Source organism: Mustela lutreola, chromosome 14 (assembly GCF_030435805.1).
Source record: "Mustela lutreola isolate mMusLut2 chromosome 14, mMusLut2.pri, whole genome shotgun sequence".
Lineage (NCBI taxonomy): Eukaryota > Metazoa > Chordata > Mammalia > Carnivora > Mustelidae > Mustela > Mustela lutreola.
In genome coordinates, this window is record NC_081303.1 from 30,488,209 (window position 1) to 30,508,391 (window position 20,183).

The 20,183-nt window shown below is 41.7% G+C and overlaps 1 protein-coding gene across 1 annotated transcript in view; it reads right to left on the reverse strand.

The window, feature by feature from the left end:
• SOAT1 (sterol O-acyltransferase 1) overlaps positions 1 to 20,183 on the reverse strand; it is an 80,605-nt gene that overhangs the window by 13,571 nt on the left and 46,851 nt on the right. The window contains exons 4-10 of the mRNA XM_059145261.1: positions 11,021 to 11,169; positions 9,384 to 9,443; positions 5,445 to 5,552; positions 3,600 to 3,882; positions 2,761 to 2,839; positions 2,173 to 2,254; positions 1,818 to 1,863 (exon numbers count right to left, since the gene is read on the reverse strand). Of these exons, the coding sequence (XP_059001244.1) occupies positions 1,818 to 1,863; positions 2,173 to 2,254; positions 2,761 to 2,839; positions 3,600 to 3,882; positions 5,445 to 5,552; positions 9,384 to 9,443; positions 11,021 to 11,169 (807 nt within the window). The remainder of the gene's footprint in view (positions 1 to 1,817; positions 1,864 to 2,172; positions 2,255 to 2,760; positions 2,840 to 3,599; positions 3,883 to 5,444; positions 5,553 to 9,383; positions 9,444 to 11,020; positions 11,170 to 20,183) is intronic.

Below are 20,183 nucleotides of genomic sequence, written 5' to 3' on the forward strand. Positions count from 1 at the left end.
AAGTATGTAAGACTGCCAGACTGCAATCCTTCAGAGATGTTACACAGCTAGTTTCTGTCATAACCTTTTCTCCCAACCCTTTACCACATGGGTGTTCGATTGAGATTAAGAGTTTAAAACGGGCGGGGCACCTGGGTGGCTCAGTGGGTTAAAGCCTCTGCCTTCGGCTTGGGTCATGATCCTGGGGTCCTGGGATCGAGCCCCCATGTCAGGCTCTCTGCTCAGCGGAGAGGCTGCTTCCTCCTCTCTCTCTCTCTCTGCCTGCCTCTCTGCCTACTTGGGATCTCTATCTGTCAAATAAATAAATAATCTTTAAAAAAAAAAAAGAAAGAAAGTTTAAAATGGATCTCCTGGGACTTATGATTCTGATAGAGAAGGGTAGGGGTGGCAATGGGGAAGCTGTCACAACATACCCACAATATATCCCAAAATAAAAAACCGTAAGGAGGGGCGCCTGGGTGGCTCAGTGGGTTAGGCCTCTGCCTTCGGCTCAGGTCCTGGTCTCAGGGTCCTGGGATGGAGCCCCACATCAGGCTCTCTGCTCAGCAGGGAGCCTACTTCCCTCTCTCTCTCTGCCTGCCTCTCTGCCTACTTGTGATCTCTGTGTCAAATAAATACAATCTTTAAAAAAAAAGTAAAGAGTGGGGGGAAATTAACGTAGGTGCTTACTAAAGTAACCAAACGGAAAGCATTTAAACTCTTTTATTGCTTTTGACTTTGGCAAGACAAACACCATCTACTGGACTGGTAAAGAGTTTGAAAGACTTCAGAAAGAGGTCTAAAGTTCCCAGTAGACATGAATTTACCAACACTCTAAATAAATTATTATTATAAATTTGAATCTCCATGTGTAAGGGCTTGCCCCTCCCAGAGGAACTTGCTTGTGGACCCCGCTTGTAGGGGTGGGGCAGGTCAGGTGGAGATGTCCAATCGGTGCGGCATGTGTATATCCACTAGGGTGAATTGAGATCCTATTGACCACCTGTATAGGGGTGGGGCTCAACCAACCGCATATAGTTTGCTGTGCGCATATAGTTTACTGTGCGCATAAAGTTTGCTGTGCGCATAAAGTTTGCTGTGCGCATAAAGTTTGCTGTGCGAGGCTAGCAGGGGAAGAGGAGAGCTGTGACGGGAGCAGAAGGAAGAATCAGTGGAGTGGAAGAGTCAGCAGAGTGGAGGAGCTGTAACAGCTCTTGTAAGAGCTATAACCGCTGCCAGCAGTCCCTGCGCTGACAGTCTCCAGCCTCTGGTGGTCCCGCCTCCGGCGGCCCGGAGCGGCTGCCTGCAGCCTCCAGCAGTTGCGCTGATGACGGTCCCGAGACGCCAGCGGCCCTGAGATGCCAACAGCCCGGAGATGCCAACAGCCCCTAACAGCCAGCAGCCTCACTGCAAAATGCCTCACCACCCCAAGCCACGAGCGGCTTTGTCCGCAGCGGTGGCTTCCTCTGGGTGGCAGCCTTGTCAGAGTGGCATCGTGGGGAGCAGAGTCTCTGTCATCCGGGTTGTCCTCCTTGTCATCGTCGCTGTTATCGTTGCCTCTTCGTCCTCGGGAGCAGCCTCGTCCCCGGGAAGTGGTCTTGTCCAGAATGGCCTCTTCTTGGGAGTGACCTTGTTGGGATCATCGTCATGGTCTTTTCCTTATCTCTTGTCTTTTCCTTATCTCTTAAAGAGAGCCCTGACCGGTCAGTTTGATTCTTGATGCTTGGCTCGAAATCAAGTTTTGCTTGACCTTCGCTTTGTATCAGTCTCGTTCCTTTGATCACGGACCCTAACACATGCCCCACTAATCTACAAAACTTATAAAGAAAAAAACTCACCTGTAAAAACTGCATAGCAACATAACCCCATCTTACAGTGGGAGTCCTAAAAAGAAACAAAATAAGTTTTCTAAATAAAGTAAGTTGTACTTTAATAAGATCCTCGTAATGTTTTCTCCACAGAGAACACGTCATTTTTCCCACGTGGAATGCCTGTATAATTCTGTCAAGAATTACCATAATCAAACTGGACTGCTAGAATCACCATCTGGGGCTTTCCCAAGCCAGCAAGAAAGTTAAAACTCATTTTACATTCGTTGTAACCCTACATGAACTGGCCCCCTGCCTACCTATCCCACCTCATTCATGCTACACTTCTGCTGCTCAACACATTTCTGGTTCACAGAACGGATACCTGGGATAGTTGTCACGGTAGATGAGGGTAGGTGCAAACAGGAAATATAGGTACTGGTTGACTGTGGGTATTGGAATCGTCTCTGGAAAAGGAAAACTCTGGTTAGATCAGACACTCTTCAGTTTTTCCCAGCAAAACTAAAAGGGAGAAATAAGCAAGCATATAATAGGGAAGAGTAAAAAAATGACTTCTCTTAGCTCGTAGCATTTCTTATCTCCCAGAGTGACTTCTTACCCTTATATTGATTCAGTATTGCCAATTCCTCTAAACTAAGCTATTTCTGTGACTCAAAATACCTTCTAGAGTTTGAAGCAGCAATTCAAAGAGTAAGCACACATGGAGGTAATGAGTCTATTAACACTCTATAAAAGTAAGGTAAAGTTTAACACTCCGGTGATGAGTGTTTTTAAATGGTAGGTACAAAGTCAAAACAGGGAACAATGAAGAAATAGTGAGATAGTCTTCCAAATCAATATGGATCCTACATCTTTAAAATCCAACATAACATCCACAGAATGTAAAACGCCATCCCACTGAAAAGTTTGAAATACTCCATTGAATAATCCTTGACCTAACGAAATTACATACCTGATTTCTCCTTAGCTGAATTTAGTACCCGAGGCACATTCTCTCTAACAAATGAATGGGCTTTCATTACGAAACGAATCTACAAAAGGAGGGGAGAGGGGAAAAAAGATGAACTTTTCTGCCACTGTCTTGTCTCCTATAAGCAACCCCAGAACAGCACTAAATCATATGAAGAACTTCCTAATTTTGCATACACCAACTCGAATTCATGTTTATGGAATAAAGCAAATGAAAAACAAAGTGTAAAGACGGACAAGTTATTACTCAAATTATTTTACATCTAACAGCATTATCTATTATAGTTATATTACAGCAAGAAATTAAAAGCCTGATCAAAGACAGTCTCCTGAAACAGTCCTTCAGAGCATAACAGACAGCCAATTTAAGTCCAAAAATTCTGAAGGGTGTATAAACAAAATAAATCCTTTATTCAGACAGCAACAGTTTATATGACAGAACAATGAATCTGATAACCTCAAAGGCAGAGTTTTTTTTAAATTTTTTTTAAAGGCAGAGTTTTTAATTACAAAACAACTTTATCATTTAAATGACTTCTACAAAATAAATAAAAATAAGTGACTTCTACAAAGTGTTCAAGAATAAAATCTGAATTCGTCCTAAACAGCTCAATATAATTTCATTACCAAGAATCAAAGAACACTGAAGCTAGTATGAATTTTAAGACATGAGATGATCTAGTTTAAAACTTTAATTTTATAAATACTAGCATGAAGAACTAACAGGAAAACTGACCCAACTAATACAATTGAAAGTAAAAATACCAGTATTATTATTTTGACAAAACATAGCATTGCATTGGGCAATCCTCAAAACCTTACCTGTTCAAGTATAACAATGCACCGGGAAGCTGGTGGTAGCGTATATGCCAATACAACATACGTTGGTCCCAAACCTAGAACGCCAATCTGGAAGACCATGAAAAGGAAGCAATGGAAGAGAGAATGGACCAGTGGGTGAGTACTCCTGCTATAACCTCTGGCCCAACGTTGAAAGAGGAAATAGGGAACACCAAGTGTACTCAAGAACATAGTACACCATGTCCACATAGCAATAGGAAGTTTGCCAAAAGCGTAAGACAGGAGACTGAACTCGAGCACCAGCCTGGAGAGAAAAAGCACAGAGAAAGAGCACAAAAGTAAATTTTCAATATGCACTAACTGACTCACAGAACTCAAAACTTTTACACCTAGAACTCTCAAACTTAGAAAATACAACAACATTAATCCATTGTGGTCAAGAGGGTAAAGTTGTATGAGAAGAAAAGGTGCTTCTAAGCCTCTGCTTCACAATATAACCCAACAATAAATATTCTAAAAGTCCTAAAGTAATATAGTATTTGAACATAAGATACCCAAGATGACCTAAAATAATAAAACTTCAAGCCATGATTAGAGTCTATCATTAATAAATTTTAAACTCTAAGTAATTTAATACATAAAAGTATTCAAACAGCAATCACCTATGTTCAAAAGATGATTTTTCAGGGAGCGCCTGGGCGGCTCAGTGGGTTAAAGCCTCTGCCTTCGGCTCAGGTCATGATCCCAGCGTCCTGGGATCCAGCCCCACATCAGGCTCTCTGCTCAGCCAGTAGCCTGCTTCCCTTCCTCTCTCTCTGCCTGCCTCTCTGTCTACTTGTGCTCGCTCTCTCTGTCAAATAAATAAATAAAATCTTTAAAAAAAAAAAAAAAAAGATGATTTTTCAGAAATAAGAATTCAAAAATCTATTAATACACTATTATACCATTACCTCAAAATATAATTTTCTAATAATGTACGTAATTTGGTGGATGATGACCACACTGTCATTTTTAAAGTTTTATTTCACTTTTATATTAAAAAGAAAAGTTTTTCAGGGCACCTAAGTGGCCCAATCAGTTGGGTGTCTGACTGTTTCAGAACAGGTCATGATCTCCAAGTCCTGGGATGGAGCCCTGAGTCAGGCTCCACCTACAATCTGCAGTCTGCTTCAGACTCCTCCCCACTGCCCTCTCTCTTCCCCACCCCACCCTCTGCCCCCACCCCCACTCATGCACAAAAGCTTATGCACTCTCTCACTAAAAAATAAATCTTTAAAAGAAAAGGTTTTCGGGCGCCTGGGTGGCTCAGTGGGTTAAAGCCTCTGCTTTCGGCTCAGGTCATGGTCTCAGGGTCCTGGGATCGAGCCCCGCATCGGGCTTTCTGCTCAGCAGGGAGCCTGCTTCCTCCTCTCTCTCTGCCTGCCTCTCTGCCTACTTGTGATCTGTCAAATAAATAAAATCTTTAAAAAAAAAAAAAAAGAAAAGGTTTTCAAACATTAAATTCTAATAAGCTACTTATTTTTTATAATAACCTGAAATGCATACCACAGTGAGAAAATTTTTAAATCATATATACAAAATTCTCCCATCTGGAAAATTACCTAGAAACTACCAATTATGGACTCCTAAAATAGACCATTTTAAAAATAAAGGTAAAAAATTAAATAAATAAAAGTAATAAAACTTCTAATATTCCTTTTAGTTGTCCTTTTGGGAGAAAAGAATCTCACCCTCCAATCAGCTGCTTTGCGATTTTCTGAAGCAAATTCACCCGAAACACCAAAATTTACCAAAATTTAAATAATACCATGAAAACTCCCAACACCCCATGCATCAACTAGCCAAACGTCTTTTTTCTTGTCTTACCTTCCTTCATCAATGTAATCTACAACAAGTGTGCTGAGGATGAACAGGATGAGGAGGGCAATAAACATGTGATAGATTGTTCTGATGTGGTCCACCTCAAACAGCTCACTGTAAATACAGTTCGAACAAATGAAATTATATTTCATTTTAAAGCACCATACATTAAAGTCTTTAAGGCAGTTCAGCAAATTCTTAACCCACCCTCAAATAGTAATCATGACTAAACATCTCCAAGAGGAATGACAGAATATGAAACGTGAAGCACAGACCATAAATGCCACGACCACGGTAAAAACTGAATGTAAAAGCTTAGGGTAAGGCTCTTTCCAATAAAATGATACTACCCTGAGAGAACAGTATGGGTATCAAACACTTAAGCAAATGGGAGCATTTTTGAAAACCTGCCGAAAGTGAGTGCTTCTCAGGTAGGCAAAACAGGAAACGCAAAAGCTATTCCAAATGTTAACAAGTGTTTGTCTTTAATCCTGTTACATTCCACTCCCTATACCTAACTACTATTAAGTGCTATTCTATAATCCAACTACTACCCTACATGTCTATAAACTTAACCATTTACAAATATCGTTATTTTCTATCCTCACCTATCTTTTTATTTGATTAAAACAGGGCTATTTCCAAAATAGAGCAGTGACTTTCCAGATGACATTTTCTTCGAGAGGTAATTTCTTGTATTTATTTCACTAAAACAAATTTTTTAGCCTTGTTTTTGCGAAGATGTGTGCTCATATCTACATTAACTTTTCAAAAATATTTTAGATTACCCTGGATTAAGGATCTTCAAATTCCAGTAAAAATCAACCTGAGCCATAAAATATGTGTTTTACTTCCCTGGTTAAAAAAATGTTTTGAGGGGGTGCCCAGATGGCTCAGTTGGTTACGCATCCATCCAACTCTGAGTTTCAGCTCAGGTCATGATTTAGCCTTTTTAAAATATTTTCTGTTTAATTTAAATTCAATTAGCCAACATATACCAAGTACATCATTCGTTTTTAATGTAGTGTTCAATGATTCATTAGTTGTATGTAACACCCAGTGTTCCATCATGCGCCCTCCTTAAAGTTCATCACCCAGTTACCCCAGCCCCCACCCACTTCCCTTTCCAGTTTGTTTCCTGGAGTCAAGATTCTGTCATGGTTTTTTTCTCCCTCTCTGACTTCTTCCCATTCAGTTTTTCCTCCCTTCTGTCCTCTGCCCTATTTCTTATATCCCACATATGACTGAAACTCTCCTCCAGTTACATCCATGTTGATGCAAAAGTTAGGTATTCATCCTTTCTGATGCCTGAGTAATACTCCATTGTATGTATGAACCACATCATTACCAATTCATCTGTTGAAGGACATCTCGGCTGCTTCCACAGTGTGGCTATTGTGGACACTGCTGCTATGAACACTGGGGTGCATGTGCCCCTTCTTTTCACTACATCTATATCTTTGGGGCAGATATCCAAGAGTACAATTCCTGGTTGTAGGGTAGCTTTATTTTTTAACTTTTTAAGGAACCTCCATACTGTTTTCCAGAGTGGCTGCACCATCTTCATTCCCACCAACAGTGTTAAGAGGGTTCCCCTTTCTCCATATCCTCACCAACACCTGTTATTCCCTGTCTTGTTAATTTTAGCCATTCTAACTAGTGTGAGGTGGTATTGTTCTTTTTAGCCTTTCTTTCAGCAGGGCACTGGCAGGGCTTTGTGCTTAGCAGGGACTCTGCTTCCCTGCTGCGTCTACCCCTCTCCCAACTGCTGCATGTGCACGCATTCCTTCTCTCCAAAATAAATAAAATCTCTTTTAAAAAGCTTTATAGGGGCGCCTGGGTGGCTCAGTTGGTTAAGCCGCTGCCTTCGGCTCAGGTCCCAGGTCATGGGATAAAGTCCCTCATTGGGCTCTCTGCTCAGTGGGGAGCCTACTTCTCCACAACCCCCTCACCCCGCCTCTCTGCCTACTTGTGATCTGTCAAATAAATAAATAAAATCTTAAAAAAAACAACAACAATAAAAAAAAACTTTGGGGCGCCTGGGTGGCTCAGTGGGTTGGGCCGTTGCCTTAGGCTCGGGTCATGATCTCAGGGTCCTGGGATCGAGTCCCACATTGGGCTCTCTGCTCAGCAGGGAGCCTGCTTCCCTCTCTCTCTGCCTGCCTGTCTGCCTACTTGTGATCTCTGTCTGTCAAATAAACAAATAAAATCTTTAAAAAAAAAAAAAAAAAAAAAAAAACTTTGTAATTAAAGTATACTTTAGGGGTTCCGGGGTAGCTCAACTGGTTGAGCAACTGCCTTCAGCTCAGGTCATGATCCTGGAGTCCTGGGATCAAGTCCCACATCAGGCTCCCTGCTCAGCAGGGGGTCGGCTTCTCCCTCTGACCTTCCTCCTCTCATGCTTGCATGCCCTCATTCTCTTTCTTAAATAAATAAATAAAATCTTCAAAAAACAAAAAATAAAAAAATAAAAAGCTTTGTAATTGAAGTACACTGTAGGGGCACCCAGGTGGCTCAATCGTTTGAGCATCTGCCTTTAGCTCAGGTCATGGTTAGAGGGTCCTGGGACTAAGGCCCAACCATGGGTTCCCTGTTCAGCAGGGAGCCTGCTTCTCCCAATACTCCATGTTCCTGCTGTCTGACTATCTGTAAATAAGTAACTTTTTTGTTTTTTAAAGTGCTCTTTTTTTCATATAGTACAATTCTATCATTACAATCTTCTAATGTTCAAAATAATTTATCTTCCCCTAGATATATGGCCTTCTCATCAAATAGATCAAGGTGGTGTACAGAAAGTAAACTGTGGTAAGTGTAAAATGTTTTTTAAAAAGCACATTACAGGACGCCTGGGTGGTTCCGTTGGTTAAGCAGTTGCCTTCGGCTCAGGTCATGATCCCGGCGTCCTGGGATCGAGTCCTGCATCGGGCTCCTTGCTCAGCAGGGAGCCTGCTTCTCCCTCTGTCTCTGCCTGCCATTCTGTCTGCCTGTGCTCGCTCTCTCTCCCTCTCTCTGACAAATAAATAAAATCTTTTAAAAACAATAAATAAAAATTAAAATTAAAATTAAAAAAGCGCATTAAGGGATGCCTGGGTGGCTCAGTCAGTTAAGCTGCTGCCTTCAGCTCAGGTAATGATCCCAGCATCCTGGGATCGAGTCCCACATCGGGCTCCTTGCTCAGCAGAGTCTGCTTCTCTCTGCGCCTCTGCCTGCCACTCTGCCTGCTTGTGCGCTCGCACTTGCACTTGCTCTCTCTCTCTCTCTCTCTCTCTCACTGACAAATAAATAAGAACATTAAGACACTCAAGGTAATTTTCACCAGCCCAACTATTTCAGATGACCTATCCTAACACAGGTGAAACTGCAGCAGTATTCTGAGGAACAATTGAGTAAATAAATAAATCATCTACTCAGAGAACAGTACAAAAGAAATATTGTCTACCCAAAGCACATCTTTTTCCGTTCACACATGAGGTCCCATAAGTAATTTATACTGTCTAATTTTCTCTATAAAATTCACACAATCAGGGTTTTAAAGTAAGTCTGAGAAAACTATCAGGTTTCTAAGCTGACTAGCCATTAAGAGATAAAAAATACATAATATACCAAGAAACACTACCACCAAAACACTCATGAGGGGTATACCTAATTAGAAAACACTTGTTCTAGCTTTGGGGGTAACCAGTTTTCTCTATATACAACTTCAAGAAATTTGTCAGAGGACAGATAACTATGTTCACCTCTAACCCCGCCTTTGAAACTACATATAGAACCAGAAAATCACAAAAGAGGAGCAAGACAGCAAATGTACAAGAAGTACCAAAACTAATGATCTCCATGAATTCAGAACAAACTCACTAAACATGTAAAAATTAAGCAGTGATTTTAATAATCAGAGTAGTTTTTAATTCAAACTTATAATCAATAAAAGCAACTAAAAATACTCACTCTAAGAGAGATTGCCTTAGAACAAAAATCTTTCCATGTTCTGGAGGTGCTCTGAAATCTCTAGGAAAAGCAAAAAATTAAAATAAAATATAAATACTTCAAGTATTTTAAGACATTTAAACCTATGCATAAGAGAAAGAATATATTACTAACTACAGCATGTAATAAAGCACCTTCTCACTGACCCAGGTATCAAGGGTTCTATGCATGTCATTTACTCCTGAAAAATGCAATGAGGTAGATACATGCAGATCTGGTGAGAAGGAAGAAACATTAAGCACACCCCACGAGAGCGGCGCTCAGAAGCACACCGCAGCCCAGCCCCTGTGGAAACACATTCCTGGCATCAAACACTGGCAACCCCTCTTCCTTCTCCTAAACATCGCTAAGGTCAGAGATAGGCCTCTAGCCATACTCCAGTTCACAGGCTGTTACTGGTCTGAAACTGTACGAACATTTATGAGACCTTCACCCTCCCTAATGTCAAAGGACTTCCAACAATCCCTAACACCCTCCTGATCTTATAGGTTGCCTCCAGTTACTAAAATCTCACACAGTGAGTATCTAGCATTATTACCTTTCTTAGGGCTTTCTGCACAACCACCCAACTATTAGTGGTCAAACTGTAATCCAGAACAAGACTGTCAGAGAGCACTGGGGCATAAAACTGGAGACAGCATAGAATGGCAATTAGCACATACTGGCCTTTGATAGCTTTCCTTCTGCTGCTCTGGATGCCCGACCAATCAGAAACATATATACACCAACTGCACTGAACTTTACTGCAAGTACTGGATCGAGTACAAAAAAGAGGCTCTTGGGGCACCTAGGTGACTCAGTGGGTTAAGCCTCTGCCTTCGGCTCAGGTCGTGATCCCGGGTCCTGGGATCGAGCCCCGCATTGGGCTCTCTGCTCAGCAGGGAGCCTGCTTCCCTTCCTCTCTCTCTGCCTGCCTCTCTGCCTACTTGTGATCTCTCTCTGTCAAATAAATAAATAAAATCTTTAAAAAAAAGAGGCTCTTTACTGATGTGACAAAGGGAATGGACTCCTGAGCAAGGCTCTGGCTTCCAATACCCACTGTATGATCCTGGACATGTAACTGTCCCACACTTCAGGCATCCTAACTTGCAGCAAGCAGTTCTGGTACCAACCTCGTGGACTCATTGGTTTAAACGTAGAACATGCAACAAGTGTTGGCTCTTTTGTTCTGTAAGTCAACACAGTCTTCAATGATGTACGGATTTATTATAATCCTCATATTAAGATGAAGAAACCCAGGGTGCCTGGGTGGCTCAGTGGGTTGGGCCTCTGCCTTTGGCTCAGGTCATGGGATCAAACCCCACACCAAACCTGCACCGGGCTCTCTGTTCAGCAGGGAGCCTGCCTCCCTCTCACTCTGCCTGCCTCTCTGCCTACTTGTGATCTGTCAAATAAATAAATAAAATCTTAAAAAAAAGAAGAAGAAGAAGAAGAAGAAATCCACCTTTCAAGTGGTTAATTTGCCCAAGGCAACACAGAGCTAATAAAAAGTGGCACCACAGTATGAAACCAGGCATTTTTACTGCAGTACTGATTCTGACCACTGAGCATTATCAGAGAACATGTCTGCACCAAAAGAAACTAATACTCATACTTACTTAGCTCTGTGGTTGTTCTCTCCTTCAAGAACAGAAAAGCTTGTGATAGCACACCCACCATTGTCTAAGGATGCTGATTTTTCAATGAGACTGTTCACAAAATCATCAAAGTGACTGCCAACTTCCTTCATAAAAAATGGCTTCAATTCCTAGAATTTTAAAGCAAATTAAAAACAAAAAACATTAGGAACGAACACACGCTTGTGGATTATTAACATTTTTCCAAAGAATTCTCTTAAACAGAGATGGATCAAAGAAGTCCATGTTAAATCACTTCACAGAAGTAAAAACAGAAAATTGGTTTCTATACAACAGCTACTAGGAGATGATTAAAAGTGTCTTTTCTGAGCTAGGAGTTGAGCTGGAACCTCAAAAACATTGGAAGAATTAAGATTTAAGTGAAAAGGGGTACGAAGAGACAATGGAAACACTGTCCCATGTAGAAGGGAAATGTTAGTTCTGGGCACTGCTGTTCCAGGCACTAGAGATACAACAATGAATAAAACCAAGTCCCCACCTCCATGAAACTTAAATTTCCAATGAGGGTAGACAGGACACAGAGAATGCCAAATGGTGGTACAGAAAAAAATAATGCAGAGGTATGAGGGGTCAGCGGAAGTGTTTTTCACAGAGGTCAAAGGAAAGCCTCAAACACAGCATAACATTGGAGATTTGAAGGTAAGAGGGCAAGTTAGTGGGTACCTGTGGGAAAAGTAGCAGGAAGAAAAAAAGCACTAGTGTAGAAAGTCCTAAAGCAGGGAACCTGGATGGGTTTGAGAAGCAGCAAGGAAGGAGGATGTCAAAGCTTAAGAGGAGTGTAAGACCTGAGATTAGAAGAGAAGGCAGGGGTAGGGTACGTGCCTGACTGGCTCAGTTGGTAGGTAGAACAAGTGACTTTTTATCTTGGGGTCCTGTGTTCAAGCCCCACACTGGAAGAAGAGCCTACTCTAAAAAAAAAAAAAAATCAGGGGCGGCTCAATGGGTTAAGCCACTGCCTTCGGCTCAGGTCATGATCTCAGGGTCCTGGGATCGAGCCCTGCATTAGGCTCTCTGCTCAGCGGGGAGCCTGCTCCCCCCTCCCACCTGCCTCTGCCTACTTGTGATCTCTCTGTCAAATATATAAATAAAATCTTTAAAAAATAAAATAAAATAAAATAAAATTTAAAAATAATAAAAATAAATAAAGAAGAAAGGGGGGGCGGCTAAACCATGTAAGGTTTTAAAACTTTGCTCCCTACTCACATCAGTCCTCTGAAATTTTACTCGACTTTGAGAAAGAGGCCTGGAATTTTTAGCTGTGGCTAAGGATGTCAAGCCATTTCTTTTAACAAGGATTCCTCCTACTCTGCAACCAGTCTCCTTCCCAGTTAAGTACTGGATTAAGCAGACCAGAAATATGAAAAAAAAATAATTAATACATGTTACACAAATGCCAGTAAAAGCTATTAAATATCAGGTCCTAATCCACCCAACTCAAAGTGAAGAGCACACAGCCAACGTCTTCCAGCACAAGTCTTGGCTTGGCCTTCCACAAAACCCACCTGCACGCTCCTTTGCCTTACACAACAGAACTTGCAGCTTCCCGTCCTATAGTGAGAACACCTACAACCCCCCACCCACCCTCTTTGTCAACTGTACCCTTTTCTTTTCCCCCTTCCTTCTATTTCCTTCCTTCTGCTCCATATTCCAAAAACTCCTATCTTTTAATCTTTTCCCGTCACTCCACCAATAAGAGTACCCCTTGTTATCCTAACCCAGTATCCAACCCCCAAAAAACCCACTATCCAACCCAAGGAACCAAACAGATCTGGACGACTAGGGATATTTTTATTCAGCACCAAAGGTGCTGAGCAAGATACACACAGCCCTGGTCTCACTGAGCTCACCGTCCATCAATGAAGAAAGACGTAATTTATTCACAGTGTAGTGAATGTCACAAAGGGGCATTCCGACTAATAGAACAGGGGAAAGAGAAGAGAAAGAGTAAAAGAAGAATCACAGGCATCTCAACAGCGTGAGAGCCAGCATAAGGTGTACAGATGTCAAGTCTCCTTGTAACTTCCTTTCACAACAGCCTCGCCCCGACATCCCGTCTACAACCCCAACCCCTCACACCAAAGACAGGACAGAACATATCTCAGGAATGGTGTACTAAAAAGAGCTCTATTTCATTTTTTTTTTTTTTAAGATTTTATTTATTTGACAGACACAAGTAGGCAGAGAGGCAGGCAGAGGGCGGGGGGGGAAGCAGGCCCCCGGCTAAGGAGAAAACCCGATGCAGGGCTCGTTCCCAGGACCCTAAGATCATGACCTGAGCCAAGGCGAAGGCTTAACCTACTGAGCCACCCAGGCAGCCCCAAAAGTTCCATTTTAATATGATTAATTTGTGTCTCCTTTCCCTGCAGTAAAATTTATATGCAGGAAGGAAAAAGAGGTCTTTAGTGCTGAGTAGTGAAGTAGTAAAGAGACAGAAGCTTTCTGCCAGGCAGACCTGGGTTCAAATACTACCTCCACCACCGAGTGTGGTGGCCTCAGGCAAGCTCTTTCACTTTTACGAGCAGTTACTCAAGTGCAAAGTTGAGATGAATAAAAACATCTAACTTACTAAACTAGTGTAAATTTTTTTAAAAGCCCCAAAACAAATCCCCTGCAAAAAATGCCCAGCACAGTACCTGACACAGTCATCACCTTACAGCTGTCTGCTGCTCTACCCAGTCAGAACCAACCAATGAAGAGGGGGAAAAAAAATGCACAATAAAAATCATCCTATAACCATTTTTTATGTCTATTTTTATTTAAATTCCAGTTAGTGGGGGCACCTGAGTGGCTCAGCTGGTTAAGTATCTGCCTTCAGCTCAGGTCATAAAATTCCAGGGTCCTGGGGTCCCCATCGGGCTCCCCGCTCAGTGGCAGCCTGCTTCTCCCTATCCTTCTGCCTCCCCCTGCTTGTGCTCTGTCAAATAAATTAAATCTTTAAAAATAAGTAAGTAGGGGTGCCTGGGTGGCTCAGTGGGTTAAGGCCTCTGCCTTCAGCTCAGGGCATTATCCCAAGTTCCTGCGATCAAGCCCCGCCATCAGGCTCTCTGCTCGGCAGCAGAAAGATTGCTTCCTCCTCTTCTGCCTGACTCTCTGCCTACTTGTGATCTCGGTCTGTCAAATAAATAAATAAAATATTTTTAAAAATAAATAAGTAAATAAATTGCAGTTAGTTAACATACAGTGTAGTAATATTAGCTTCAGGTGTATGATATAATGATTCAACATTTCTTTTTTTTAAAGATTTGATTTATTTATTTATTTATTTATTTGACAGAGAGAAATCACAAGTAGATGGAGAGGCAGGCAGAGAGAAACAGAGGGAAGCAGGCTCCCCGTTGACCAAAGAGCCCAATGCAGGACTCGATCCCAGCACCCTGAGATCATGACCCGAGCCGAAGGCAGCGGTTTAACCCACTGAGCCACCCAGGCGCCCCAATGATTCAACATTTCTACACAACACCAGTGCTCATTAGAAGTGCCCTCCCTCATCCCCATCACCTGTTTAAATCAACCCCCACTCCCTCCCCTCTGGTGACCATCAGTTCTCTCCAGCTCAGTCTGTTGGTTTGTCTTTCTCTTTTCCCACCTATGCTCATGTGTTTTGTTTCTTAAATTCCACATAAATGAAATGCCTTTCTCTGACTGACTTCTGCTTAGCATAATACTCCACCCATGTCACTGCAATAGAACTATTAAAAGGAAATAATTCAAGTCTACCACATCCCTGTACACAGCATTATACTAACCAGACGCCTAATATGCATTTCTTTTTTAAAAAAATTATTATTAACATGGGGCGCCTGGGTGGCTCAGTGGGTTAAGCCACTGCCTTCAGCTCAGGTCATGATCTCAGGGTCCTGGGATGGAGCCCTACATCGGGCTCTCTGCACGGCAGGGAGCCTGCTTCCCTTCCTCTCTCTCTGCCTGCCTCTCTGCCTACTTGTGATCTCTCTCTGTCAAATAAATAAATAAAATCTTTAAAAAAAAAAAAAAAAGAAAGAAAAGGTCAAATAATTAAAAAAATATATTATTAACATACAATGTATTATTTGCCCAGGAGTACAGGTCTGTGAATCACCAGGCCTACACACTTCACAGCTCTCACCACAACACATACCCTCCCCAATGTCCATAACCCAGCCATCCTCTCTATACCCCCTTCCCCCCAGCAACCCTGGTGTTTTGTGAAATTAAGAGTCTCATGGTTTGTCTCCTTTCTGATCCCACCTTCTTTCATTTTTTCTTCCCTACCCCCACAACTCCCCACCATGCCTCTCAAATTCCTCATGTCAGAGAGATCATATGGTAACTGTCTTTCTCTGATGGACTTATTTCGCTCAGCATAACTAATATTCATTTCTTAATGCTGAGATTTCTCCTCTTCTTCTGAGAATTCAAGTGCACAGGAGCTGCTGCCTCCAGGACACAAGGAAGAACTCAGCTGTGGGCACCAAGTTTCCTTAGCCTTTCCTTTCATGTATCTAAATACTAATGAATATAAAGAGTGAGTGCTTGTTGCTATCACTCCCCCATGTAAGAGGAAATACAGAAAAATACATTACAAACAGTGCTCCACTCCTGCCTTTGGAGTTCTTCCCTAATATGAGACTGTCATTAATCAGAACGTCACACTGTGATCATTATAAATCAGAACAACCTGATACTAGTAACCTGAAAAAGGAGACTGGAGTGTTACAGGCTTTCTAATCTGCTGATCTTCTCAACCTCACCTCTATGAATATTAACTTCATTCAGCCCATGGATTATGAATGTCCAAGCATGATGACAGATGGGACAGAAAGACGACCAAAGAAAGGAGGCAGGCAGTGAATTAGAAACTAGAAAAGCAGGTGCTTAAATCACTGTATTTTAGAGCTCAAAGAAACCTCTGACACAGGGCTCTATCGCTCAACCCTGAAACCATGAGCTGAGCCAAAATCAAGAATGAGACACCCAAGTGACTGAGCCACCCAGGCACCCCAAGAAACCTCTTTAAAAAGGGGGGGGGGGGGCGAGGTGCCTGGGTGTCTCAGTGGGTTAAAGCCTCTGCCTTCTGCTCAGGTCAGGATCCCAGGATCCTAGGACCAAGTCAGGCTCTCTGCTGAGCAGGGAGCCTGCTTCCTCCCTCTCTCTGTCTCTCTGCGTACTTGTGATCTCTGTCAAATAAATAAATAAAATCTTTTTAAAAAGGGGGGGGAGGGGGCACCTGGGTGGCTCAGTGGGTTAAGCCTCGGCCTTCAGCTCAGGTCATGATCTCAGGGTCCTGAAATCAAGCGGGGAGCCTGCTTCCCCCTCTTTCTCTGTCTCTCTGCCTACTTGTGATCTCTCTCTCTGCCAACTAAATAAATAAAATCTAAAAAAAAAAAAAAAAAAAAAAAAAAGACGACGACGACTTGACTTACTCATTTGAGAGACAGAGCATGCATACACTGGAAGCCCGTATCTCCCTTTCCCCTTCACCCATTCTGCCCATCCCCTTACTCTCTCTCCTCTGAAAGAAATCCCATTTTTTTTTTAATTTTTTTTTTTTTTTAAGGATTTTATTTATTTATTTGTCAGAGAGCAAGCGAGAGCGAGCGAGAGCGAGCACAGGCAGACAGAATGGCAGGCAGAGTCAGAGGGAGAAGCAGGCTCCCTGCGGAGCAAGGAGCCCGATGTGGGACTCGATCCCAGGATGCTGGGATCATGACCTGAGCTGAAGGCAGCTGCTCAACCAACTGAGCCACCCAGGCGTCCCAAGAAATCCCATTTTTAAAATAAGCAGCTGAGGGGCGCCTGGGTGGCTCAGAGGGTTGAGCCTCTGCCTTCGGCTCAGGTCATGGTCCCAGGGTCCTGGGATCGAGCCCCGCATCGGGCTCTCTGCTCAGTAAGGAGCCTGCTTCTCCTTCTCTCTGCCTGCTACTCTGCCTATTTGTGATCTATCTGTCAAATAAATAAATAAAATCTTAAAAAAAAAATAAAATAAGCAGCTGAACTGGACAACTTCTAATAATCTAAGAAACACCACCATGAAGCCAAGATCCCACAGTCTGAACACCTACTGAAAGCACTTAGAAGTGAGTTGATAGGAGATGAGGCTGAAGAAGCAAACGCGCTACAGCATGACAGACCCTTAGGCCATTTTAAGAATTTTTTTATTTTTTCCTAAAGGGCAACTGGAAACCAATTATGTTTTAAACACATAACATGCTCAGATCTGCATTTTAGAAAGATAATTCTTCTAAAAAGCCACCTAAGGAGAGGTTACCTTGAACTGAGTCTTACTTAGAATGACAAAAGAGCAGGGTCATTTATGGATAAATAAAATCACCCTTTCAAAGGTACAAAGGCATGGAAAAAAATAAAGGCAGAGAGAAACACAAAGTAAAAACATACACTGAGAACAGGGTATAAAAAATTATACTCCGACTCCACAAGGTCATATTACTTGCTAGACCATGAACTAACTACTTGTTCCCCTGACTCACTGCCTCGCTTTATACAATCTTTTAAACCCACAATGGTGTGGAACCAGAAACCGGACCTTTTGGGGAAAAACACAGTAATATTGTGGGGTCACACAATAGAACAAGTAATACAATATATAGATCTTAAACTAAATTAACTCGAGAGGTTTCCCCTAACAATTCACTCTAAAGCTACTGCATCTTACTCATTTCTTTCACTGCACTTGATGCCATCTGAAATTCTATATATTTCTATTTCTTGATGCCTTAATGTCTGCCTCCCCAACCTGAGTTTAAACAGCACATCTTTTTGTTAACCACTGCACATCTAGTACTCAGCAAAGGAACTGGCAAGACTGCAGACATTAAGTATATTTCAAAACAGCTTTTGAAACCAACCCCTGGCACTGAAACTCCTACTCATACCACTGCTGACTTTACTCAGTGTCTTCTATCACAAAGCAGAAAGTACTTGTGTAAAAGAACTCCTAGCCCTGCTTTCTTTCTGAAGGTTATGAAGGAAAAGAGATTAAAAATCACTATTGTTGCCATTGTCAGTAATGCCTGGGATTTATTCAACACTTGTGACTGCTAAATGCCAGATACTGTTAGGGGCTTTTATACACTACTAGTTCTAGTTAGAAAACAATCTTTGTGAAATAAGCAACATAATTCCTATTCTGCCTAAGAGAGTGCCAAACTCGAACAAATCAAGTAATGTGACTTGTCCAAGGTCACAGAACTTGTAAGCTAACTAGGATGAGAACGAACGCCCAATCTATAGGACTCTGAGTTCATAAAACATTATACTGCTTTCCACTGTACTTGATCTAAAATGTTCTCTATAGGGGCACCTGGGTGGCTCAGTGGGTTAAGCCGCTGCCTTCGGCTCAGGTCCTGATCTCAGGGTCCTGGGATCAAGTCCCGCATCAGGCTCTCCGCTCAGCGGGGAGCCTGCTTCCCTCCCTCTCTCTCTCTGCCTACTTGTGATCTTTCTCTGTCAAGTAAATAAATAAAATTTTAAAAATAAAATAAAATAAAATGTTCTCTATAGGGGGGCACCTGGGTGGCTCAGTCATTAAGTGTCTTCCTTCAGCTCAGGTCATGATCCCAGAGTCCTGGGATCAAGCCTTCCATCGGACTTCCCTGTTCAGCGGGAAACCTGCCTCTCCCTCTCTCACTTCCCCTGCTTATGTTCCCTCTCTCACTGTCTCTCTCTCTGTCAAATAAATAAATAAAATCTTTAAAAAAATAAAAAATTTTCTATATGCTTAGTACCATAAGCCAAAAATAAAACCTAAAAAAAAAAGTCAACAGTGTATAGGTAGCCTGAAAATGGTAGGTAACCTAATAAATCAGTCCTATGACAAACATTTCATTTGAATGCACCAATGTAAAAGAGGTTTAAAGTCATTAACACTGTGCTGTAATAAAACTCCTCCTCCATATTAAACACACACACACACACACACACACACACACACACACACTTGTTTGGAAGTCAAGTCTTGAGCATTAACTACTGCATAATCCTTAATACCAGAAGCCAAAGGTACAAGATACCCAACTAATAAAATTAGAGCTCTAAACTATAATCCCTTTTTATTTAAAATAAAATACATCCAGAGCGGTCTCCCAGCTTAAGTCAGACTGCGATATTCCTGGTATCACGTTGTTATTAATACAAACTAAGCTGAAACACATTTATTTTCATCTACTCAGGGAGCTCCCCCATCTTACCCGATTCATATATTCTGCCATTTCTCATCATCTTTACCAACCTCCTTCAGCCATTGTTAAATGTTAGAAAACCAGAGAGAAGTAAAAATACATTTCTAGTAATTAATGATACATTCATACAAATGATTGTGAAATCATTTTATATCACATTTTCAAAAACTATTTTAACACAAAAAATCCCACAAAATAATGTCTAAAAATATGTAACTGAACATATGATGTTATCTTTGCCGTTAAGACTTACGCAGTATAAGCCCAGAAGTGTCTACATTGTCCACATGAATCTGTGTATACAATGAAGAAGGAAAACAAAATATTGGGAGTAGGGCAGAACCAAAATGTCCCTCAATCAGCGAAATACATAGTATCACCATCTGACTAGTTTTGATATTTTGCATTCTTGTTAATGTAAAATAGAGAGTAACTACCACATGTAAGGACCTCAATAAAGCTCTAAAATAATGTAATTTCTTATCACAAATACCAACCTACACTGACATCACTTCTCAGCTTTCAAAGAATATTTCTGAAGTATCTAATTCAGTTGTTGTTCCTCTTTTTATCCATTTTATACATGATGTTTTCAGCTAACATGAGGACAGGAACTGTGACTTCTTTGGAATCCCAGCACCTAACACAGTGCCTGAGAAAGGAACCAAGTAGGTTATTCATGGAGCTGGATTACTGAACATTCCTGAGAGGGCACCATGACAGGCACCTTCCTGCATTTTAAGTGCTGAAATAATAAATAATAATAAACTGATTTTCCCAAGGTTCATCAAAGGAAAGTAGAGAATGATACAGCTACATATTTAAGCAAAATGGAAAAAGCCAGAAAGGGAGGGATGAGAAAGATACAATCACGTGGACACAGCCAAAAGAAGACATGACCAGAAGGATCAAGGGCAGGGAAGGAGAATGAACAAGTTGTAGTAGAG